This window comes from Leptodactylus fuscus, chromosome 3 (assembly GCF_031893055.1).
Source record: "Leptodactylus fuscus isolate aLepFus1 chromosome 3, aLepFus1.hap2, whole genome shotgun sequence".
Lineage (NCBI taxonomy): Eukaryota > Metazoa > Chordata > Amphibia > Anura > Leptodactylidae > Leptodactylus > Leptodactylus fuscus.
In genome coordinates, this window is record NC_134267.1 from 246455059 (window position 1) to 246481073 (window position 26015).

The 26015-nt window shown below is 46.8% G+C and overlaps 2 protein-coding genes across 3 annotated transcripts in view; both read right to left on the bottom strand.

Annotated features, from left to right (window-relative positions):
• The window catches only part of LOC142198417 (uncharacterized), a 52211-nt gene extending 36569 nt beyond the window's left edge, over window positions 1–15642 (bottom strand). Inside the window, exons 1-2 of one of the 2 annotated variants that reach the window (XM_075269453.1) lie at window positions 9310–9424; window positions 6099–7621 (exon numbers count right to left, since the gene is read on the bottom strand). In XM_075269453.1, coding sequence (XP_075125554.1) covers window positions 6099–7621; window positions 9310–9373 — 1587 coding nt within the window. In that variant the 5' untranslated portion in view covers window positions 9374–9424. Of the gene's footprint in view, window positions 1–4496; window positions 7622–9309; window positions 9425–15620 lie in introns of those variants that run through there. The other variant, XM_075269451.1, reaches the window with a different exon arrangement.
• LOC142198394 (uncharacterized) overlaps window positions 1–26015 on the bottom strand; it is a 1100421-nt gene that overhangs the window by 297230 nt on the left and 777176 nt on the right. Inside the window, exon 4 of the mRNA XM_075269423.1 lies at window positions 10610–10704. Within this exon, the coding sequence (XP_075125524.1) occupies window positions 10610–10704 (95 nt within the window). The remainder of the gene's footprint in view (window positions 1–10609; window positions 10705–26015) is intronic.

The window sequence follows — 26015 nt, forward strand, 5'->3', positions numbered from 1 at the left end:
GCCCGTAAGGGGGCGTGGCTAATCACTGGCTCCACCCAGGGGGAGGGAGGGGCGGGGACCGAGAGAGGCCAGGAAGCTGCCAACAAAAATAGCCAAGTACTAATGGAGAAAACCTTCTCCCCAAACAAACAGCCCCTGCAGTCAAGTTACCTCGGGGCGAGGGCCGCCGATTCCAACAGCAGCTCGGGATGCCCATCGGCAGAAGTGCGTCATCCCGGAGCGCCGGCCAAGCTCTCGCCAACCAGGCGCACCGGAAGTGACACGGCCGACACCATAGGCCGGCGAAAAGAAGAAAGGGACGGCCGCTGGAGGAACAGCATCCCTGGCGGCCGCCTCAGAAAGAACAAGGACCCTCCGCCGCCAACAAGACTGGACAGCCAGAGGGAGACAGGAGGTAAGATCCAATCTGTCCAACAGAGGACACAAGGTCCTCCCACCTGCCCTACCGTCCACATGACAGAAAAAAAAACACGCAGGTGGGAGGTCCTTGTGCCCTCTTATACGGCCAGGCTGTGATTGATTAATTAATTAAAAATTCCATCTGTCCTACCAGCACACAGGGGCAGAATACCCCACTTGTGCTGCTGTATGACGACAGGGAAGAACAAGTTGAATCTAAAATTTACATATGTAGTGGAAGAAACATCAATCAATTTCCTGGACATTTCCCTTACTGGTGATGTTACTGGTGAGTCTGGTAATACGATTTTGCACGCGACCAGCTGTCACCCTGCGCACACTATTAAATCTGTGCCTGTTGGGGAAATGATCAGAACGAAGAGAGCGAGCTCTAGTGAAACTGATCTTACAATTAAAAAACGAGATGTTGATGACAGATTAGACTCCAGAGGTCTCCACCTTGGTCATTAGAGAGAGCCAGTAAGATTGTCAGCAGTAAATGTAGATCATCGCTGTTGTTGGATTCACCAGGAATGGTCCATGATGATGGTACACTCCATAAGGGGAACAAAGTTTATTTCTGTACCAGTTTTAGTACAAATTACAAACAGGTCATTCCAATTATTCCTAGACACATACCCTTATTAATGCAGGAGGATTCAGTAGCCAAAATTATGAGTTGGGGCTCTCAGTTTATGTCCCTTGGGAACATATCACCACCTAGTCTTTTGGGTGGCCATTGTTTCAATCGCAGGAAATCCTTCTTGGAGCCTCCAGGTTTCTATAGGTGCGGTGCTTCTAGGTGTCAGACTTGTCAGTTTGTTCTGGAGACTTCAGTATTTTACAATAAAAACCATGCAAACAGTCTGATATTGTAACTGTAAATATGTCATGTATATTACATGGTCTTCCACTTGTGACTTGCACTATGTGGGTTGCACCACTAGGTCGTTGAAGGTCCGTATTGCTGAGCATCGAGCTGATTGTGGCAGATCTATTCTGACTAATATTTCTGGGGCATCTTAGCACTTTATGTCTTCCCAACAAGGTAATACGTCTTCTTTTGGTTGTTTGTGTCATAGAACAGGTAACCAGGCCGGTGCGTGCTGGAGATTGGAGGAGGAAGCTCCTCAAACACGAGGCCTTTTGGGGTTTTGGATTATTTACCCGTTTTCCTGAAGGTCTTAACTTTAAAACTGATTTAGTTTATTGTTATTATATTTCCCCTTTTTTATTCTTCTACCCTGAGTTATGGTGGTTTGTACATTGCTGGGATATGTTGAGGTCCACACTGGTCTTCAGACGGGGGTTATTTGTGGACTAGATTTACGATTGAGGTTTCATGATTTATACTTCCCTTTATGTGCAGCATTATTGGGGGGTTTATTTTTGCTATTGCGATTTTTCCCGAGCCATACTTTAGTTGTGTATTCACCACAAGAGTGATTCATTTACGGTTAGTTCTGCCATTTGGGGGGATTATATATTGTTGTACTGTCAGATCTCATCACCTGACATTTCTATGGATCTTCATGATAAGGCCACGTGTCTTTATGGCTTATCTGTTTGTCTTGCGGCATATTACATGGACATGGATTCCTCAATTGATGCCAGCTAAGGAGTTTTATGCTCTTATACAGTGCCTACAAGTAGTATTCAACCCCCTGCAGATTTACACATTCGGAAGTAACTTGGCATTGTGACATTTGGACTGTAGATCAGCCTGGAAGTGTGAAATGCTCTGCAGCAGAATGTTATTTCTTTGTTTAATTTTTTTTAAATTGTGAAAAGTTTATTCAGAGGGTCATTTATTATTCAACCCCTCAAACCACCAGAATTCTGTTTGGTTCCCCTAAAGTATTAAGAAGTAGTTCAGGCACAAAGAACAATGAGCTTCACATGTTTGGATTAATTACCGTATTTTTCGGACTATAAGACGCACCCAGGTTTTAGAGGAGGAAAATAGGGAAAAAAAAATTTGAAGCAAAAACTGGTAAAAATATTTAATATATGGGAGTTGTAGTTTTGCAACAGCTGCAAGGCCACATTGACAGGTGACCCTGCAGCTGTACGGGGACGCATAGAGTGTTTTTTTTTGCGGGGCCAGAAGTACTTTTTAGTTATACCATTTTGGGGAATATCTATTGCTTAGATCACCTTTTATTGAAAAAAAAAACGGTGGTTTATGACATATGATTTTCTACTTTTATATATATATATTCTAGGGACAGGAGGTGATTTAGAACTTTTATTTATTTCATATTTTTAAAGCTTTTTTTTTTTTTTTACTATTTTATTCCCCCCCCGGGGCTTGAGCCTGCGGTCACTTGATTGCAAGTCCCATAGACGGCAATACAACTGTATTGCCGTCTATGGGACATTCTGTCTATTAGTATTACGGCTGGTCATAGACCCAGCCGCAATACTAATACAGCAGTGACAGGCCGGGGAGCCTCATTACACTCCCGGCTGTCACCCGAACAGGTCGGCTCCTGCGATATCGCCACGCAGGAGCCGGCCTGCAACTCTACAGGTACGGGGGAGGCACAGGTTCGGGGGAGAAGGGGCCACCGATACTGACCCGGCATCCGCTGTACTAGAGAAGCGGATGCCGGTGAGGGATAGACGCCGGGGCCTGAGACATCGCTGCGCTCCTCTGCCCTGCATGAAGCCAGCGGCAGGGGGACGGAGGAGCGGAATAGCATCGCCCCTGCCGCTGCTGGCTTCATGCAGGGCAGAGGAGCGCAGCGATGTCGCAGGCCCCGGCACCTGTAATGGCGTCTATCACTTGCCGGCTTCCGCCTCTCTATTACAGCGGATGCGAGGTGCGACATTCGGCCTATAAGACGCACCCTTCTTTTTCCCCCCAAATTTGGGGGGAAAAAAGTGCGTCTTATAGTCCGAAAAATACGGTATCTCTTTTTCCAGCCTTTTCTGACTATTTAAGACCCTCCCCAAACTTGTGAACAGCACTCATACATGGTCAACATGGGAAAGACAAAGGAGCATTCCAAGGCCATCAGAGACAAGATGGTGGAGGGTCACAAGGCTGGCAAGGGGTACAAAACCCTTTCCAAGGAGTTGGGCCTACCTGTCTCCACTGTTGGGAGCATCATCCGGAAATGGAAGGCTTATGGGACTACTGTTAGCCTTCCACGGCCTGGACAGCCTTTGAAAGTTTCCTCCCGTGCCGAGGCCAGGCTTGTCCGAAAAGTCAAGGCTAACCCAAGGACAACAAGGAAGGAGCTCCGGGAAGATCTCATGGCAGTGGGGACATTGGTTTCAGTCAATACCATAAGTAACGTACTCCACCGCAATGGTCTCCGTTCCAGACGAGCCCATAAGGTACCTTTACTTTCAAAGCGTCATGTCAAGGCTCGTCTACAGTTTGCTCATGATCACTTGGAGGACTCTGAGACAGACTGGTTCAAGGTTCTCTGGTCTGATGAGACCAAGATCAAGATCTTTGGTGCCAACCACACACGTGACGTTTGGAGACTGGATGGCACTGCATACGACCCCAAGAATACCATCCCTACAGTCAAGCATGGTGGTGGCAGCATCATGCTGTGGGGCTGCTTCTCAGCCAAGGGGCCTGGCCATCTGGTCCGCATCCATGGGAAGATGGATAGCACGGCCTACCTGGAGATTTTGGCCAAGAACCTCCGCTCCTCCATCAAGGATCTTAAGATGGGTCGTCATTTCATCTTCCAACAAGACGACCCAAAGCACACAGCCAAGAAAACCAAGGCCTGGTTCAAGAGGGAAAAAATCAAGGTGTTGCAGTGGCCTAGTCAGTCTCCTGACCTTAACCCAATTGAAAACTTGTGGAAGGAGCTCAAGATTAAAGTCCACATGAGACACCCAAAGAACCTAGATAACTTGGAGAAGATCTGCATGGAGGAGTGGGCCAAGATAACTCCAGAGATCTGTGCCGGCCTGATCAGCTCTTATAAAAGATGATTATTAGCTTTAATTGCAAACAAGGGTTATTCCACAAAATATTACACCTAGGGGTTGAATAATAATTGACCCACACTTTTATGTTTAACATTTATTAAAATTTAACTGAGCAACATAAATTTTTGGTTTGTTAGATTTATGCATCTGTTACTAAATCCTGCTCTTGTTTGAAGGCTCTAACTTATTTGCATCTTAGTAAACCTGATAAATCTCCAGGGGGTTGAATACTACTTGTAGGCACTGTACATGTATTCTATTCATAAACACGTAGAACTGTCTTAGCCTCGTCAGGTGGAGAATATTATGTGAATAGATTGCTTCCAGCAGTGATTCTCTTCTACTCGATCATGTGACTTTAGAGTCACGCGGGCAATGTCACGTGTTGCTTTAGCTTTTGGCTATTATTACAGTTGATTTACTTCGGCCAGTTTGTTGCCTATACGGATCTTCCGATGGTGATTTTTGAGGAGTATCAGGATTCTACATTTGTACAACTTTCTTCGCTAAGTCATTCATTTATGATTCTTACAGTACGTGTGTGACTTCCGGATGACACCTTAGCGTGTGTGGATACCGGGCTCATACACTTATGTGAAAGTAGGTTTTCCAGGGAGTCACTTACCTTGTGATTAGATTTGTTCTACTCTTACGCCTTTGGATTTGATATGTGTTGTATCTTGGAGGATGGAAGCCCTTTTGGTGAATGACATATACATTTCTTGATCCCCGTTCACACTGTGTGTAAATATATTGGTGTTCACCTTCTCTAGTGCACTTGGGGAATGGTGGCCTCATGTGGTCATTTGTAATTTTGCCTGTTTTGTACCTTTGCTATTGTAGCTTGTATTCACTAAATCTATGGATATTACATACCAGCTATGTCTGTATTCGCCTTCATGTCATTATAATATTCAGACTTGTTCATGTTTCTATGTTTTGGATTTTATGTTTTAATGTTCATTGTTTCATGCTGAATTGTGGATGTCTTAGTAACAGGTGTAGCCAATTACAGGTGACAGGAGACGGACTGCTGGGGGATATAACTCACGGTCCTTCCCTTTCACATTATCGCTATGACTAAGATGCATTCGCATTGAAACGCGTCAGCGGTTCCAGTATCAGTGCTGGTCCTGTTTTTTCGTTGTTTGGTATGTCTTCATGAATTTTTTTTCAACATTTTTTCGCACTCTGTGTCTTGTGATGATTTTTATATGGACTATGTTTTTTATTAAAAGCTATAGGTTTTAATTATAATTTTGGTATTTTCCTTGTTATGCTGGACATTCGCTTTTTGTTTTGCTTTTGACTTGTTTGACGACTTGAACCCCGGGCTTTTCGCTCGAGCATTATAAATTAGTGTATAGAGTCTTAGCACATACCTACTGACACATTGAAGCAAATCCCTATTGTGACAATGTACAGAACAGTTGCATCATATCTGGACACACAATTTGTACAGTATAATATATACATATACTTTATCACAAAGAGTATTTAACACTGCAGTCTGGCTTAGGACACATTACTATGACATCTGGCCGTACACGCAGTGTCCTGTATCAATCCAGTAAAGAGAAGTGAGGTACATGGAAACAATTAAGCTTTGGCAATAATAAAAGTTTTCTCTTCTTCTTTATATCCACAAGACGTTTCCTTCATGGATCCCAGCCACAAACAGTAGATCATCAATTTGGCTTCTCTCCTGAGTGAATTTTCAGATGGTTCATGAGATTTACTTTCTGAGTAAAACATTTACCACATTCTGAACATGAATATGGCTTCTCTCCCGTGTGAAGTCTCTCATGTGTAACAAGATTTCCTTTCTGAGTAAAACATTTCCCACATTCTGCACATGAATATGGCTTCTCTCCCGTGTGAAGTCTCTCATGTGAAACAAGATATTCTTTCTGAGTAAAACATTTCCCACATTCCGAACACGAATATGGCTTCTCTGCTGTGTGACTTTTCTGATGTTTAAGGAGATGTTTTCTTTCTGTAAAACATTTCCCACATTCTGAACATAAAAATGGCTTCTCTCCCGTGTGAATTCTCTGATGTATAACAAGACTTGATTTCTGTGTAAAACATTTCCCGCATTCTGAACACGAATATGGTTTCTCTCCTGTGTGAAGTTTCACATGTGTAGTAAGATTTCTTTTCCGAGTAAAACATTTCCCACATTCTGAACATGAATATGGCTTCTCTCCTGTGTGATTTCTTTGATGCTCAAGAAGACGTGTTCTTTCCTTAAAACATTTTCCACATTCTGAACATGAATATGGCTTCTCTCCTGTGTGAAGTCTCTCATGTCTAACAAGATTTCTTTTCTGAGTAAAACATTTCCCACATTCTGAACATGAATATGGCTTCTCTCCTGTGTGACTTTTCTGATGCTCAAGAAGACGTATTCTTTGCTTAAAACATTTACCACATTCTGAACATGAATATGGTTTCCCTCCTGTGTGAAGTCTCTCATGTGTAGTAAGATTTTCTTTCTGAGTAAAACATTTCCCACATTTCGAACACGAATATGACTTCTTTCCTGTGTGACTTTTCTGATGTTTAAGGAGAGATTTTCTTTCTGTAAAACATTTCCCACATTCTGAACATGAATATGGCTTCTCCCCTGTGTGAATTTTCAGATGTTTAATGAGATTTGATTTCTTAGTAAAACATTTCCCACATTCTGAACATGAATATGGCTTCTCTCCTGTGTGAATTCTCTCATGTGTAACAAGATGTCCTTTCTGAGTAAAAGCTTTCCCACATTCTGAACATGAATATGGCTTCTCTCCTGTGTGAAGTCTCTTGTGTGTAGTAAGATTTCTTTTCTGAGTAAAACCTTTCCCACATTCTGAACATGAATATGGCTTCTCTCCTGTGTGACTTTTCTGATGTGCCACAAGATGCGATTTCTGAATTAAACATTTCCCATGTTCTGCACATGAATGTGGCTTCTCTCCTGTGTGAATTCTGCTGTGCACATAAAGACTTGGTCTGTGAGTAAAACATTTTCCACATTCCTCACAATGATACTGTTTCCCCCCTTTCTTCCTGGTACTTGTGGTCACAATCTGTGGTTGGTGAGAAGGTTCCTCATGATTGGGGGGATTATATGATGGATCTGTACTGTGAGGTCCTGGATGTACATTAGGGGTAATGAGGTTTTCTCCTGAGGAGCGCTCCATCATATCTTCATCTTCTCCTTTATCACTTACTGATAACATGATGTTTCCCTCAGAGATCGCACTGGGATTTTCTGTAGGATTAGAAATAGGTTTAGTGATTAGGCTGGAAACAGACAGGCAGAGGAGAAGTTTATAATGTATCAGTGATATAGCCCAGAGATACAGAGACATTACTTTTATGGTCACCGGCCCTTCCACGTGGGTAGAATACACTGTCTCATATACTAATATTTTCCTATTCCCACACAGCACAATAAGCGGTCACACCAGAAATAACACCGTTGTACACAGGGTATGGCAGTACCATAATACAAGACTTGAACAGACAGGGGCACCCCCAACAAAGAAAAGTAAAACGTAGCTTTTATTACCGTATATACTCGAGTATAAGCCGACTTTTTCAGCACAGTTTTTATGTCCCCCTCGGCTTATACTCGAGTCAGGGTCCACGGAGCACAGAGAACTGCAAGGACCTGCATGAATTAAATGAAGGGGGAGGTTCTTTAGTGCTACTGCTCTGTGATTGGCTTGTCATGTAAAGTCACGTGACTGTGATGTCATCAAAGATCCTGTAGAAACTAAAATGTAATATCTGCAGATAGAGGAAGTTGGATCCGAGCACATGTGGATGGAGAACAGAAAGCAGTGAGGACTGTAGTGAGGTAATGGCTGATGGAAGGGGAGAGGCAGGATTGTTTTACATGAGACTGCATGTTGGATGAGGCTGAGTGGGGAGTGATGTAGTTACATGGGACTGCATGTTGGATGAGGCTGAGGGGAGAGAGTGATGCAGTTACTTGGGACTGCATGTTGGATGAGGCTGAGGGGGGAGTGATGTAGTTACATGGGACTGCATGTTGGGTGAGGCTGAGTGGGGAGTGATGTAATTACATGGGACTGCATGTTGGATGAGGCTGAGGGGAGAGAGTGATGTAGTTACATGGGACTGCATGTTGGATGTGCAGGATTCATTGTGCCTTATAGAAGATGTGTGTGGTATGGAGGAGAGGAAGCTCCAGTACAGTGACAGTGACACACAGGGACCTGCAGGGGTCACTATTCCTAGTAATGTCAGACATTTAGGGTTATTAATTTAGTTTCAGTAACTCCATGGGCCTTATGTTAATAGCAGTTTAATCCCATCATGTCCCTCCTATTAACCCCTGTGTGCCCCATATAAGGGTTGCTAATATGTGAGACACATGGGGGTACTAATAAAGGACCTTAATTATGAAGTTACCTAATTATTACCTCCATATGTCCCATATATCAGTGTCCCTTATGTAGAGCACACAGGGGTTAATGTGAGGGACATGATGGGGTTAACTGCTATTACTATGAGGCACATGGAGTTACTAAGCTGTAATGCACATGAACAGACTATCTGCAATGGTGGATTCCCCTCCCCCACTCGTCTTATACTGGAGTCAATAAGTTCAATAACAAATTATTCCTAGTGATCTGTAGGATCTCCAAGGAGAATAAGAGAGACTTCCCCCAATGTATTCACTAGGACTAATGGCGGGATGGAGACGCTCCTGCCCCAGTCTGACCAGGACCAGAAACTCCTCCCATCTCTATCCAGTAGTCCAGTATTCACACAACGCTCGGCTACAACTTCTGCTTTATGGCTTATAGTTCTGTTCTTAGTTTAATAGCTGGAATTACTTTCTGCCGGAGAGTTACTGGACTGGAGCTCTAAGGGGGAACCGACCTGAAGAAACCTGGGACTTCTCCTTCTCCATTCATGACTCCGTACCTGTGGTAACACCTCCTGGAATCTCCTCCTCCACTTCCCTCTTACACAGGTGATGGCCCCTCATCCTCTCTTCTTCAGCCTCCGCTTTAATATCAGTCACATCTTCTCCCTGATTGGTCAGAGGTCACAATTCAGTCCAATCCATCATAAATACAGGAGGAAAATCTACCAGATCAAAATAAGGAGCGGCGAGCTCCACCCCCTATATAGATGTACCCCAGGACTCAGCAGCGCCATCTACCTGCTGACTGTCTGGTACATGTATGAGTGCAGGAGCGGCGAGCTCCACCCCCTATATAGATGAACCCCAGGACTCAGCAGCGCCATCTACCTGCTGACTGTCTGGTACATGTATGAGTGCAGGAGCAGCGAGCTCCACCCCCTATATAGATGTACCCCAGGACTCAGCAGCGCCATCTACCTGCTGACTGTCTGGTACATGTATGAGTGCAGGAGCGGTGAGCTCCACCCCCTATATAGATGTACCCCAGGACTCAGCAGCGCCATCTACCTGCTGACTGTCTGGTACATGTATGAGTGCAGGAGCTCCACCCCCTATATAGCTGTACCCCAGGACTCAGCAGCGCCATCTACCTGCTGACTGTCTGGTACATGTATGAGTGCAGGAGCGGCGAGCTCCACCCCCTATATAGATGTACCCCAGGACTCAGCAGCGCCATCTACCTGCTGACTGTCTGGTACATGTATGAGTACAGGAGCGGCGAGCTCCACCCCCTATATAGATGTACCCCAGGACTCAGCAGCGTCATCTACCTGCTGACTGTCTGGTACATGTATGAGTACAGGAGCGGCGAGCTCCACCCCCTATATAGATGTACCCCAGGACTCAGCAGCGCCATCTACCTGCTGACTGTCTGGTACATGTATGACTGCAGGAGCGGCGAGCTCCACCCCCTATATAGATGTACCCCAGGACTCAGCAGCGCCATCTACCTGCTGACTGTCTGGTACATGTATGAGTGCAGGAGCGGCGAGCTCCACCCCCTATATAGATGTACCCCAGGACTCAGCAGCGCCATCTACCTGCTGACTGTCTGGGACATGTATGAGTACAGGAGCGGTGAGCTCCACCCCCTATATAGATGTACCCCAGGACTCAGCAGCACCATCTACCTGCTTACTGTATGGTATATGTATGAGTGCAGGAGCTCCACCCCCTATATATATGTATCCCAGGACTCAGCAGCGCCATCTACCTGCTGACTGTCTGGTACATGTATGAGTACAGGAGCTCCACCCCCTATATAGATGTACCCCAGGACTCAGCAGCGCCATCTACCTGCTGACTGTCTGGGACATTCTCCTCCGGGCAGTCCTGGGAATACAGAGGACTCAGGGGACATCTCTCGGGGGGATTTCTCCTACTGGATCCATCTGTAGAGACACAAACACACAGTGACGGAATCCATGAGCGGCTGGAGATCTGTCTGTACATCAGACACTTCTGGGGTTACTTATGGGGTGACCCTAATAACTGAAGACTTTCTGGGTCCATCGTACACCCCCGACCACCTGGGCAGGATAAGATCTTACGACATGAAAGGTTGAAGACGGCTCCACCTGTAAAGTAAACATGACGGTGCCATCTCTCTGCTCTCTAGTACAGGAGATATCACCCGATCGGACAATCCCCGCTACCCAAGACCTGTCCTACCAACTCCAGGCTGTGAGATGAAGATTCTTCACTTCTGGATGTGACAGGACCCTGGGATAGCAGATCCTCCATGTCTGGTAGAATCCAAGGTCTATTCAAGAGAACCAACGAAATCAGGTAAACCAACCACAATGGGGCAAACGACACTACGAGAATGAGCATGGCGACCTGGCGAGTGGGCAGAGACATGGAAGCAGAGAACAGAGGAACCCCAATAGTAGGAAAGTGACCCCATCACTGAGGGAGAATCCCAGAAGATTCACAGAAAAGAATCCGTGATATTTGTTATCCTCAAATGAAGAGTTCGAAGAGGAATCTCCAATCTGATGAGACCTCCTCCTCCAGTAAGAGCCCCCCCCCCCCCCCCCCGGGGACGGAGAAGATGGAGATATAACCAGCTGTATCCCCAACCCCCATCCCTGCTGTCATCCAGAATCACCTACATCTGGTCACATGACCACGTTCATCCTGTATACAGAACAGAGAAAGAAGCCACGCCCCCGGCACCTCATGTGTTCCAATACCCACGCACTTCTCGTGCGTCCATTGTGCATAGCCATCAGCAGTGCACCAGAAGACTATATATGGTGCACTGCTCACTGCTCAGCCCAGCTATGGCTTCCCTCTGGCCAGGTAATGTTCAATCTGGAGGGAGAAGGAGGTCACTGATAGATGTAGAGGAGACCCCGAAATATAACTGCTCCGACCTCCTGTCACATCCCGACATCTGCCGAGTAACTACCGGCATCACAACGAGCCACACCGGAAACTGCACATCACAGGATTGGTTATGTCTACCAGTGTCATCGTGTGCCCGGATATATACAGTACTAGAGGGAGGACCCGGCTTCGCACGGGTATATTACAATTTATGTTTGTGTAGTGGCCCCATAAGAATTGTCCAGTTTTGCACTGGTGTATTGTGTATGTGGTTTGTGTGTATGTCCATAAGCGTCATGTGATTATGTGTATCTCATTTTGGATATCAGTGAAAAACCTGTGATCAGTTGTTATGGATACCTGGAGTAAAGCTGTATCTAATCCTTCCCCGTGTAGTACTGTGTTTAGATGCAAGTATCCAATCCTTGTTGGTGTGGTACTGTGTGCAGATGCACATATCTAATCCTCCCCGTGTGGTATTGTGTGAAGAGGCGCGTATCTAATCCTCCAGTAAGTGAAACTGTGTGCAGACGCGCGTATCTAATGACTCTGGCGTGTGGTACTGTGTGCAGATGCCGTATCTAATCCTCCCCCATGTGGAACTGTGTGCTGAGACGCATATCTAATTCTCTGGCATGTGGTACTGTGTGCAGAGGCCTGTATCTAATCCTCCAAAGTGTGGTACTGTGTTCAGATGCACATAGCTAATCCTCCCCTGTTTGGTATTGTGTGAAGAGGCGCGTATCTAATCCTACGGCGTGTGGAACTGTGTGTAGACGCGTGTATCTAATCCTACAGCATGTGGTACTGTATGCAGACGTGTGTATCTAATCCTATGGCGTGTACAACTGTGTGAAGATGCGTGTATTTATTCCTCTGGCGTGTAGATCTGTAAGTAGGCGCATGTATCTAATCCTACGGCATGTGGTACTGTGTTCAGACCTGCTTATCTAATCCTCTGGTGTGTGGAACTGTGTGCAGATGCACATATCCAATCCTCTGGCATGTGGTATTGTGTGCAGCCGCATGTATCCAATCCCCCGGCATATGATACTGTGTGCAGACGCGCGTTTCTAATCCTCCGGCGTATGGAACTGTGTGCAGATGTGCATATCCAATCCTCTGGCGTGTGGTACTGTGTGCAGATGCGCATATCTAATCCTTCCCCGTGTGATACTGTGTGTAGAAACGCGTATCTAATCCTCTGGCAGTGGTACTATGTGAAGACATGCGTATCTAATCCTCCCCTGTGTGGTACTTAGAGCAGACACACATATCTAATCCTTCAGCGTGTGTAACTGTCTGCAGACGCGCACATCTAACCCTCGGTCGTGTGGTACTGTGTGTAGACGCACGTATCTAATCCTCCCCTGTGTGGTATTGTGTGAAGAGGCGAGTATCTAATCCTACGGCATGTGGAACTGTGTGTAGACGTAGGTATCTAATCCTACGGCATGTGGTACTATGTGCAGATGCGCGTATCTATTCCTATGGAATTTGGTACTGTGTGCAGACACGCTTATCTAATCCTCTGGCGTGTAGTACTGTGTGCAGACGCGCGTATTTAATCCTCTGGAGTGTGGAACTGTGTGTAGACGCGCGTATCTAATCCTATGGCATGTGGTACTGTGTGCAGACATGTGTAATTCTACGGCATGTGGTACTGTGTGCAGATGCGTGTATCTAATCTTATGGCGTGTACAACTGTGTGAAGACACGTGTATCTAATCCTACCCTGTGTGGAATTTTGTGAAGAGGCGCGTATCTAATCCTACAGCGTGTGGAACTGTGTGTAGACGTGCGTATCCAATCCCCCGGCATGTGGTACTGTGTGCAGACGCGCGTATCTAATCCTATGGCATGTGGTACTGTGTGTAGACGCGCGTATCTAATCCTCCCCCGTGTGATACTGTGTGCGGAGACGCGTATCTAATTGTCTGGCTTGTGGTACTGTGTGCAGAGGCATGTATCTAATCCTCCAAAGTGTGGTACTGTGTACACACACACGTATCTAATCCTTCGGCGTGTGGAACTATGTGTAGACGCGCGTATCTAATCCTACTACATGTGGTACTGTGTGCAGACATGTGTAATTCTACGGCATGTGGTACTGTGTGCAGATGCGTGTATCTAATCTTATGGCGTGTACAACTGTGTGAAGACACGTGTATCTAATCCTACCCTGTGTGGAATTTTGTGAAGAGGCGCGTATCTAATCCTACAGCGTGTGGAACTGTGTGTAGACGTGCGTATCCAATCCCCCGGCATGTGGTACTGTGTGCAGACGCGCGTATCTAATCCTATGGCATGTGGTACTGTGTGTAGACGCGCGTATCTAATCCTCCCCCGTGTGATACTGTGTGCGGAGACGCGTATCTAATTGTCTGGCTTGTGGTACTGTGTGCAGAGGCATGTATCTAATCCTCCAAAGTGTGGTACTGTGTACACACACACGTATCTAATCCTTCGGCGTGTGGAACTATGTGCAGACATGCGTATCTAATCCTCTGGAGTGTGGAACTGTGTGTAGACGCGTGTATCTATTCCTAAGGCATGTGGTACTCTGTGCAGACGTGTGTATCTAATCCTATGGCGTGTACAAAAGTGTGCAGACGCGCGTATCTAATCCTTCAGTGTGTGGAACTGTGTGCAGAAGTGCGTATTTAATCCTCTGGTTTGTGGGACTGTGTGCAGACGCGTGTATCTAATCCTTTGGCGTGTGATACTGTGTACTGATCTGTGTATCTAATCCTCTGATTCGTGTATCTCAGTTTGGATATCAGTGTTGTATTGTGCATGTGGAGTGACCGTGTGTATTGCAGTTGGAATATAATTGAAAGTCTTGCAGGTTTGTATTGACTAAGGGGGGGGGGGGGGCACTGTGTTTGGAATGCTGTATCTCAGCAACGGTACGTCCGAGTGAGTTGGAGTCTCATCTTAAACCTTCCCGGATACCTGAAGTATCTCTGTACCAAATTTGGTGAAGATCGGTCCAGTCGTTTGGTTCGCATTAGAGAACAGACAGACAGACAGAAATTCATTTTTATAATATAGAGAGATATAGTCTCCTCTTACCATGTGATGTCCGGGGGGGCCGGGGGTCTGTATATAATATATATATCTCCTCTTACCATGTGATGTCCGGGGGGGCCGGGGGTCTGTATATAATATATATATCTCCTCTTACCATGTGATGTCCGGGGGGGGGGCCGGGGGTCTGTATATAATATATATATCTCCTCTTACCATGTGATGTCCGGGGGGGCCGGGGGTCTGTATATAATATATATATCTCCTCTTACCATGTGATGTCCGGGGGGGCCGGGGGTCTGTATATAATATATATATCTCCTCTTACCATGTGATGTCCGGGGGGGCCGGGGGTCTGTATATAATATATATATCTCCTCTTACCATGTGATGTCCGGGGGGGCCGGGGGTCTGTATATAATATATATATCTCCTCTTACCATGTGATGTCCGGGGGGGCCGGGGGTCTGTATATAATATATATATCTCCTCTTACCATGTGATGTCCGGGGGGGCCGGGGGTCTGTATATAATATATATATCTCCTCTTACCATGTGATGTCCGGGGGGGCCGGGGGTATGTATATAATATATATATCTCCTCTTACCATGTGATGTCCGGGGGGGCCGGGGGTCTGTATATAATATATATATCTCCTCTTACCATGTGATGTCCGGGGGGGCCGGGGGTCTGTATATAATATATATATATCTCCTCTTACCATGTGATGTCCGGGGGGGCCGGGGGTCTGTATATAATATATATGTCTCCTCTTACCATGTGATGTCCGGGGGGGCCGGGGGTCTGTATATAATATATATATCTCCTCTTACCATGTGATGTTCGGGGGGGGCCGGGGGTCTGTATATAATATATATATCTCCTCTTACCATGTGATGTCCGGGGGGGCCGGGGTCTGTATATAATATATATATCTCCTCTTACCATGTGATGTCCGGGGGGGCCGGTGGTCTGTATATAATATATATATCTCCTCTTACCATGTGATGTCCGGGGGGGCCGGGGGTCTGTATATAATATATATGTCTCCTCTTACCATGTGATGTCCGGGGGGGCCGGGGGTCTGTATATAATATATATATCTCCTCTTACCATGTGATGTCCGGGGGGGCCGGGGGTCTGTATATAATATATATATCTCCTCTTACCATGTGATGTCCGGGGGGGCCGGGGGTCTGTATATAATATATATATCTCCTCTTACCATGTGATGTCCGGGGGGGCCGGGGGTCTGTATATAATATATATATCTCCTCTTACCATGTGATGTCCGGGGGGGCCGGGGGTCTGTATATAATATATATATCTCCTCTTACCATGTGATGTCCGGGGGGCCGGGGGTCTGTATATAATATATATATCTCCTCTTACCATGTGATGTCTGGGGGGGCCGGGGGTCCTCCATCATCACCTCCTTGTACCGATCCTCGTGTCCTTCTAAATACTCCCACTCCTCCATGGAGAAATAGACAGCGACATCCTGACACCTTATAGGAACCTGACAACACAATGATACAGTCATCACCCCTCCCCCTCCAGGGCTGTTACTGGAGAATTTCCCAGCATTCCCAGCAGTGTCACCTCTCCAGTCAGCAGCTCCAGCATCTTGTTGGCGAGTTCTAGAATCTTCTGCTCATGTATCAGGGAGAGAGGGGGAGGGGATGTGATGGGGCCCCGGCTCCTGCTCCCTCCTCCTCCTGGCTCTGTGATGGGGCCCCGGCTGCTGGGGGCCACATAGTCCCCTGATGTCTTCTTCACCAGTGAGTATTCCTGTGTAGAGACAATAGATGATAGAAATGTAGTACAGATACCTCTCCGCTCAGCAGATAGATGATAGAAATGTAGTACAGATACCTCTCCGCTCAGCAGATAGATGATAGAAATGTAGTACAGATACCTCTCCGCTCAGCAGATACATGATAGAAATGTAGTACAGATACCTCTCCGCTCAGCAGATAGATGATAGAAATGTAGTACAGATACCTCTCCGCTCAGCAGATACATGATAGAAATGTAGTACAGATACCTCTCCGCTCAGCAGATAGATGATAGAAATGTAGTACAGATACCTCTCCGCTCAGCAGATAGATGATAGAAATGTAGTACAGATACCTCTCCGCTCAGCAGATAGATGATAGAAATGTAGTACAGATACCTCTCCGCTCAGCAGATACATGATAGAAATGTAGTACAGATACCTCTCCGCTCAGCAGATAGATGATAGAAATGTAGTACAGATACCTCTCCGCTCAGCAGATAGATGATAGAAATGTAGTACAGATACCTCTCCGCTCAGCAGATAGATGATAGAAATGTAGTACAGATACCTCTCCGCTCAGCAGATACATGATAGAAATGTAGTACAGATACCTCTCCGCTCAGCAGATACATGATAGAAATGTAGTACAGATACCTCTCCGCTCAGCAGATACATGATAGAAATGTAGTACAGATACCTCTCCGCTCAGCAGATACATGATAGAAATGTAGTACAGTTACCTCTCCGCTCAGCAGATACATGATAGAAATGTAGTACAGATACCTCTCCGCTCAGCAGATACATGATAGAAATGTAGTACAGATACCTCTCCGCTCAGCAGATACATGATAGAAATGTAGTACAGATACCTCTCCGCTCAGCAGATACATGATAGAAATGTAGTACAGATACCTCTCCGCTCAGCAGATACATGATAGAAATGTAGTACAGATACCTCTCCGCTCAGCAGATAGATAATAATAATAATACATTTTATTTATATAGCGCCAACATATTCCGCAGCACTGTACAATTTATAGGGTTCAGATACAGACATACATAACAAAGAACGTCATTTCACACAATGGGACTAAGGGCCCTGCTCAAAAGAGCTTACAATCTATGAGGTAGAGGGGGTGACACAGGAGGTAGCAGGGGCGGCATTGCTTATACAGTGTTCAGACAATTTTGTGCATTAGGAATTGTGATCGGCCGGTCTGATAAGATGCGTCTTTAGTTTGCGTTTGAAACTGTAGAAATTGGGAGTTAATCTGATTGTCCGGGGTAGAGCATTCCAGAGAAGTGGTGCAGCTCGGGAGAAGTCTTGTATATGAGCGTGGGAGGTTCTGATAATAGAGGATGTAAGTGTTAGATCATTGAGTGAGCGGAGAACACGGGTTGGGCGGTAGACAGAGATGAGAGAGGAGATGTAGGGAGGTGCGGCATTATGGAGAGCCTTGTGGGGGAGGGGGATAACTTTATATTTTATTCTATAATGAATAGGCAGCCAATGTAGTGACCGGCACAGACCGGAGGCCTCGCTGTAGTGACCGGCACAGACCGGAGGCATCGCTGTAGTGACCGGCACAGACCAGAGGCCTCGCTGTAGTGACCGGCACAGACCGGAGGCCTCGCTGTAGTGACCGGCACAGACCCGAGGCATCGCTGTAGTGACCGGCACAGACCGGAGGCCTCGCTGTAGTGACCGGCACAGACCGGAGGCCTCGCTGTAGTGACCGGCACAGACCGGAGGCCTCGCTGTAGTGACCGGCACAGACCGGAGGCCTCGCTGTAGTGACCGGCACAGACCGGAGGCCTCGCTGTAGTGACCGGCACAGACCGGAGGCCTCGCTGTAGTGACCGGCACAGACCGGAGGCCTCGCTGTAGTGACCGGCACAGACCGGAGGCCTCGCTGTAGTGACCGGCACAGACCGGAGGCCTCGCTGTAGTGACCGGCACAGACCGGAGGCATCGCTGTAGCGTCTAGCCTGATAGATGAGCCTGGCCGCTGCATTCAGAATAGACTGTAGAGGGGAGAGTTTAGTGAGGGGAAGACGGATTAGTAAGGAGTTACAGTAGTCAAGGCGAGAATGAATCAGAGAGACAATAAGTGTCTTTAGTGTATCTCTGGTAAGGAAAGGGTGTATTCTGGAGATGTTTTTGAGGTGGAGGTAACATGAACGTGCGAGTGATTCAATATGAGGGGTGAAGGAAAGGTCTGCGTCAAATATGACCCCGAGGCAGCGGGCATGCTGCCTAGGAGTTATAGTAAGGCCTGAGACTGCAATGGATATATCAGTGACAGATCTGTTAGATGGTGGAAACAGTAGTAGTTCAGTCTTAGAGAGATTTAGTTTCAGATAGAGCGAGGACATGATATTAGAGACAGCAGAGAGACAGTCACTGGTGTTCTGTATGAGTACAGGGGTGATGTCACGGGAAGATGTGTATAATTGGGTGTCATCAGCATAAAGATGGTACCTGAAGCCAAATCTGGCGATGGTTTGTCCAATGGGGGCTGTGTAGAGAGAAAAGAGCAGGGGGCCGAGGACTGAGCCCTGAGGAACCCCAATAGCAAGGGAAAGAGGGGAGGAAACAGAGCCCGCAAATGATAGACTGAAAGATAGATGATAGAAATGTAGTACAGTTACCTCTCCGCTCAGCAGATAGATGATAGAAATGTAGTACAGATACCTCTCCGCTCAGCAGATAGATGATAGAAATGTAGTACAGATACCTCTCCGCTCAGCAGATAGATGATAGAAATGTAGTACAGATACCTCTCCGCTCAGCAGATAGATGATAGAAATGTAGTACAGATACCTCTCCGCTCAGCAGATAGATGATAGAAATGTAGTACAGATACCTCTCCGCTCAGCAGATAGATGATAGAAATGTAGTACAGATACCTCTCCGCTCAGCAGATAGATGATAGAAATGTAGTACAGATACCTCTCCGCTCAGCAGATAGATGATAGAAATGTAGTACAGTTACCTCTCCACTCAGCAGATAGATGATAGAGATGTAGTACAGATACCTCTCCGCTCAGCAGATAGATGATAGAAATGTAGTACAGATACCTCTCCGCTCAGCAGATAGATGATAGAAATGTAGTACAGTTACCTCTCCGCTCAGCAGATAGATGATAGAGATGTAGTACAGATACCTCTCCGCTCAGCAGATAGATGATAGAAATGTAGTACAGATACCTCTCCGCTCAGCAGATAGATGATAGAGATGTAGTACAGATACCTCTCCGCTCAGCAGATAGATGATAGAAATGTAGTACAGATACCTCTCCGCTCAGCAGATAGATGATAGAAATGTAGTACAGATACCTCTCCACTCAGCAGATACATGATAGAAATGTAGTACAGATACCTCTCCGCTCAGCAGATACATGATAGAAATGTAGTACAGATACCTCTCCGCTCAGCAGGGAGATGATAGAAATGTAGTACAGATACCTCTCCGCTCAGCAGATACATGATAGAAATGTAGTACAGATACCTCTCCACTCAGCAGATACATGATAGAAATGTAGTACAGATACCTCTCCGCTCAGCAGGGAGATGATAGAAATGTAGTACAGATACCTCTCCGCTCAGCAGATAGATGATAGAAATGTAGTACAGATACCTCTCCGCTCAGCAGATAGATGATAGAAATGTAGTACAGATACCTCTCCGCTCAGCAGATACATGATAGAAATGTAGTACAGATACCTCTCCGCTCAGCAGGGAGATGATAGAAATGTAGTACAGATACCTCTCCACTCAGCAGATAGATGATAGAAATGTAGTACAGATACCTCTCCGCTCAGCAGATAGATGATAGAAATGTAGTACAGATACCTCTCCGCTCAGCAGATAGATGATAGAAATGTAGTACAGATACCTCTCCGCTCAGCAGATAGATGATAGAAATGTAGTACAGTTACCTCTCCGCTCAGCAGATAGATGATAGAAATGTAGTACAGATACCTCTCCGCTCAGCAGATAGATGATAGAAATGTAGTACAGATACCTCTCCGCTCAGCAGATAGATGATAGAAATGTAGTACAGATACCTCTCCGCTCAGCAGATACATGATAGAAATGTAGTACAGATACCTCTCCGCTCAGCAGATAGATGATAGAAATGTAGTACAGTTACCTCTCCGCTCAGCAGATACATGATAGAAATGTAGTACAGATACCTCTCCGCTCAGCAGATACATGATAGAAATGTAGTACAGTTACCTCTCCGCTCAGCAGATAGATGATAGAAATGTAGTACAGTTACCTCTCCGCTCAGCAGATAGATGATAGAAATGTAGTACAGATACCTCTCCGCTCAGCAGATACATGATAGAAATGTAGTACAGATACCTCTCCGCTCAGCAGATAGATGATAGAAATGTAGTACAGATACCTCTCCGCTCAGCAGATAGATGATAGAAATGTAGTACAGATACCTCTCCGCTCAGCAGATACATGATAGAAATGTAGTACAGATACCTCTCCGCTCAGCAGATAGATGATAGAAATGTAGTACAGATACCTCTCCGCTCAGCAGATAGATGATAGAAATGTAGTACAGATACCTCTCCGCTCAGCAGATAGATGATAGAAATGTAGTACAGATACCTCTCCGCTCAGCAGATACATGATAGAAATGTAGTACAGATACCTCTCCGCTCAGCAGATAGATGATAGAAATGTAGTACAGATACCTCTCCGCTCAGCAGATACATGATAGAAATGTAGTACAGATACCTCTCCGCTCAGCAGATAGATGATAGAAATGTAGTACAGATACCTCTCCGCTCAGCAGATAGATGATAGAAATGTAGTACAGATACCTCTCCGCTCAGCAGGGAGATGATCTCCAAGGTGAAGTCTAATATTCTTCTGGTGATCTCAGTCCTGTCCTTGTCCATCCTTGGTGGGTCATTCAGGAGAAGGAGCGTCTGGAGGAGAAGAGGAGGAAACTGGATGAGCTGGAGGATCTAGTAGTGCAGGAGAGAGGAGGGGCCCGAAATCATAGAGGAGGAGAAGAAGAAAAAGAAGTAGAAGTAGAAGAGCCATCATGGGGATATTCAGTGTGTTATAGCAACTAGAGATGAGCGAGTACTGTAGGGATCAGCCGATCCGAACAGCACGCTCGCATAGAAATGAATGGACGTAGGTGGCACGCAGGGGGTTAAGCGGCCGGCCGCTGTCAAAGCGGAAGTACCAGGTGCATCCATTCATTTCTATGGAGCGTGCTGTTCGGATTGGCTGATCCCTACAGTAATCGCTCACCTCTAATAGCAACATAGACAATACACTAATAATACAAGAAAAAAAAAGCTCAGATAAAAAGATAAAGAAGATCGTAGGAAAGATATCAGAACTTCAGGACCATTTAGTTCTGTGTGCGGAGTGTCTTCGCTCGGCCTGATGTAGATTATACAGCCTGACCGTGGGTGGATCTCCGATGGCTCCTTCTCACACTTGGGGTGAAGCAGTCGGTCACTGACAGTACTGCCCAGTGCCATCACGGTCCCATACATGAGGTGGGAGTTGTTCTCCAGCATGGAGCTCACCACGGGCAGTGTCCTTCTGTCACCCACCACCTATATTGGACAGAACAGAGCCGGCCCTTCTAATCAGCCTGTCAAATCTATTTCTGTCCCTGGCTGGTATACAGCGCCCCCAGTAGCCCTGTAATAATTTTATTTATATAGCACCAACATATTCTGTAGCACTTTACAAATCAGAGGACACATGGAGAGATGCGACACTACAATGTGACAAAGAAGTAAACATATCAAACAATAGGAGTGAGGGCCTAGACAGAAGAGCTTACAATCTATGAGGTGATAGGGGGACACAAGAGGTCAGAGGACTTGTTTGCTAGGTTTTGCTTTAGTTGGGGATTAATCGGATTGTCCAGGGTAGAACATTCCAGAGCACTGGTGCAGCTCCAGAAAAGTCTTGGAGACGGGAGAGGGATGTTCAGATAACAGAGGACGCAAGTCTAAGGTCATTGGCAGACTGGAGAGGACGATTAGGACGGTAGACAGTGACCAGAGAGGAGATATAGGGGGTGCAGCGCTATGGATGGATTTGTGGGCGAGTATGATCATTGTATATTGTATTCTGTAATAGACGGGCAACCAATACAGACTGACACAAGGTAGATGTATCTGTGTACCGGAGTGACAGGGTCTGACGGCCGCATTCAGGACAGATTGTAGTGGGGAGAGATTAGTAATAGGAAGAACAATTAGAATTGTAATAGTCAAGATGAGAGAGAATCGGTGGAACAATCAGGTGACAGGAGCGTGCAAGTGTGTGAGTATATGGGGTACAGGTGAGATCTGAGGCACATACAATCCTCAGACAGCGGGCATGTCACCTCAGTGTAATAGTAAGAGACAAATGGAGATATCAGGGTTACGTCACAAGAAAGAGAAGACATGATGTAAGAGACAGCAGAGACAGTCACTGGGGTTCTGTATTAGTGCAGGGGTATATAGATGAGGTATATAGCTGGGTGTCATCAGCATAAAGATGGTACCAGGAGCCAAATGGTGATGGTACAGGGGGCACCAAAGCTCCAGCTCTCGCCCCTGCTCACACTGTACACTGCTGACTTTAGGTACAACTCCTCCAGCTGTTACTTACAGAAGTCCTCCGATGTCTCTGCTATAGTCGGCCTCACCACAGACGGAGACCACAGAGACTTATACCGGGACTGTGTGGACTGGGGTCAGCGGAACCAGCTCAGGATTAATGCTGGGAAGACCAAGGAGATGGGGGTGGACTTTAGTAAGCGGAAAAGTGATCCGACCCCCTCCTCCACACTCTATTATGTCCCATAGTGGCCCCTGCACACAGTATTATGTCCCATAGTGACCCCTGCACACAGTATTATGCCCCATAGTGGCCCCTGCACACAGTATTATGTCCCATAGTGGTCCCTGCACACAGTATTATCCCCCATAGTGGCCCCTGCACACAGTATTATGTCCCATAATGGTCCCTGCACACAGTATTATCCCCCATAGTGGCCCCTGCACACAGTATTATGTCCCATAGTGGCCCCTGCACACAGTATTATCCCCCATAGTGGCCCCTGCACACAGTATTATGTCCCATAGTGGCCCCTGCACACAGTATTATGTCCCATAGTGGCCCCTGCACACAGTATTATGTCCCATAGTGGTCCCTGCACACAGTATTATCCCCCATAGTGGCCCCTGCACACAGTATTATGTCCCATAGTGGTCCCTGCACACAGTATTATCCCCCATAGTGGCCCCTGCACACAGTATTATGTCCCATAGTGGCCCCTGCACACAGTATTATGTCCCATAGTGGCCCCTGCACACAGTATTATCCCCCATAGTGGCCCCTGCACACAGTATTATGTCCCATAGTGACCCCTGCACACAGTATTATGCCCCATAGTGGCCCCTGCACACAGTATTATGTCCCATAGTGGTCCCTGCACACAGTATTATCCCCCATAGTGGCCCCTGCACACAGTATTATGTCCCATAGTGGTCCCTGCACACAGTATTATCCCCCATAGTGGCCCCTGCACACAGTATTATGTCCCATAGTGGCCCCTGCACACAGTATTATGTCCCATAGTGGCCCCTGCACACAGTATTATCCCCCATAGTGGCCCCTGCACACAGTATTATGTCCCATAGTGGCCCCTGCACACAGTATTATGTCCCATAGTGGCCCCTGCACACAGTATTATGTCCCATAGTGGCCCCCGCACACAGTATTATGTCCCATAGTGGCCCCCGCACACAGTATTATCCCCCATAGTGGCCCCTGCACACAGTATTATGTCCCATAGTGGCCCCTGCACACAGTATTATCCCCCATAGTGGCCCCTGCACACAGTATTATGTCCCATAGTGGCCCCTGCACACAGTATTATGTCCCATAGTGGCCCCTGCACACAGTATTATCCCCCATAGTGGCCCCTGCACACAGTATTATGTACCATAGTGGTCCCTGCACACAGTATTATCCCCCATAGTGGCCCCTGCACACAGTATTATGTCCCATAGTGACCCCTGCACACAGTATTATCCCCCATAGTGGCCCCTGCACACAGTATTATGTCCCATAGTGGCCCCTGCACACAGTATTATGTCCCATAGTGGCCCCTGCACACAGTATTATGTCCCATAGTGACCCCTGCACACAGTATTATGTCCCATAGTGGCCCCTGCACACAGTATTATGTCCCATAGTGGCCCCTGCACACAGTATTATCCCCCATAGTGGCCCCTGCACACAGTATTATCCCCCATAGTGGCCCCTGCACACAGTATTATGTCCCATAGTGACCCCTGCACACAGTATTATGTCCCATAGTGTCCCTGCACACAGTATTATGTCCCATAGTGGTTCCTGCACACAGTATTATGTCCCATAGTGGCCCCTGCACACAGTATTATGTCCCATAGTGGCCCCTGCACACAGTATTATGTCCCATAGTGGCCCCTGCACACAGTATTATGTCCCATAGTGGCCCCTGCACACAGTATTATCCCCCATAGTGGCCCCTGCACACAGTATTATGTCCCATAGTGGCCCCTGCACACAGTATTATGTCCCATAGTGGCCCCTGCACACAGTATTATGCCCCATAGTGACCCCTGTACACAGTATTATGTCCCATAGTGGCCCCTGCACACAGTATTATGTCCCATAGTGGCCCTTGCACACAGTATTATGTCCCATAGTGGCCCCTGCACACAGTATTATGTCCCATAGTGGCCCCTCCACACTCTATTATGTCCCTTAGTAAGCCCTGCACACAGTATTATGCCCCATAGTGGCCCCTGCACACAGTATTATCCCCCATAGTGGCCCCCGCACACAGTATTATATCCCATAGTGACCCCTGTACACAGTATTATGTCCCATAGTGGCCCCTGCACACAGTATTATGCCCCATAGTGACCCCTGTACACAGTATTATGTCCCATAGTGACCCCTGTACACAGTATTATGTCCCATAGTGGCCCCTGCACACAGTATTATGTCCCATAGTGTCCCCTGCACACAGTATTATGTCCCATAGTGGCCCCTGCACACAGTATTATGTCCCATAGTGGCCCCTGCACACAGTATTATGTCCCATAGTGGCCCTTGCACACAGTATTATGTCCCATAGTGGCCCCTGCACACAGTATTATCCCCCATAGTGGCCCCCGCACACAGTATTATATCCCATAGTGGCCCCTGCACACAGTATTATGTCCCATAGTGGCCCCTGCACACAGTATTATGTCCCATAGGGGCCCCTGCACACAGTATTATGTCCCATAGGGGCCCCTGCACACAGTATTATGTCCCATAGTGGCCCCTGCACACAGTATTATGTCCCATAGTGGCCCCTGCACACAGTATTATGTCCCATAGTGGCCCCTGTACACAGTATTATGTCCCATAGTGGCCCTTGCACACAGTATTATGTCCCATAGTGACCCCTGCACACAGTATTATGTCCCATAGTGGCCCCTCCACACTCTATTATGTCCCTTAGTAAGCCCTGCAC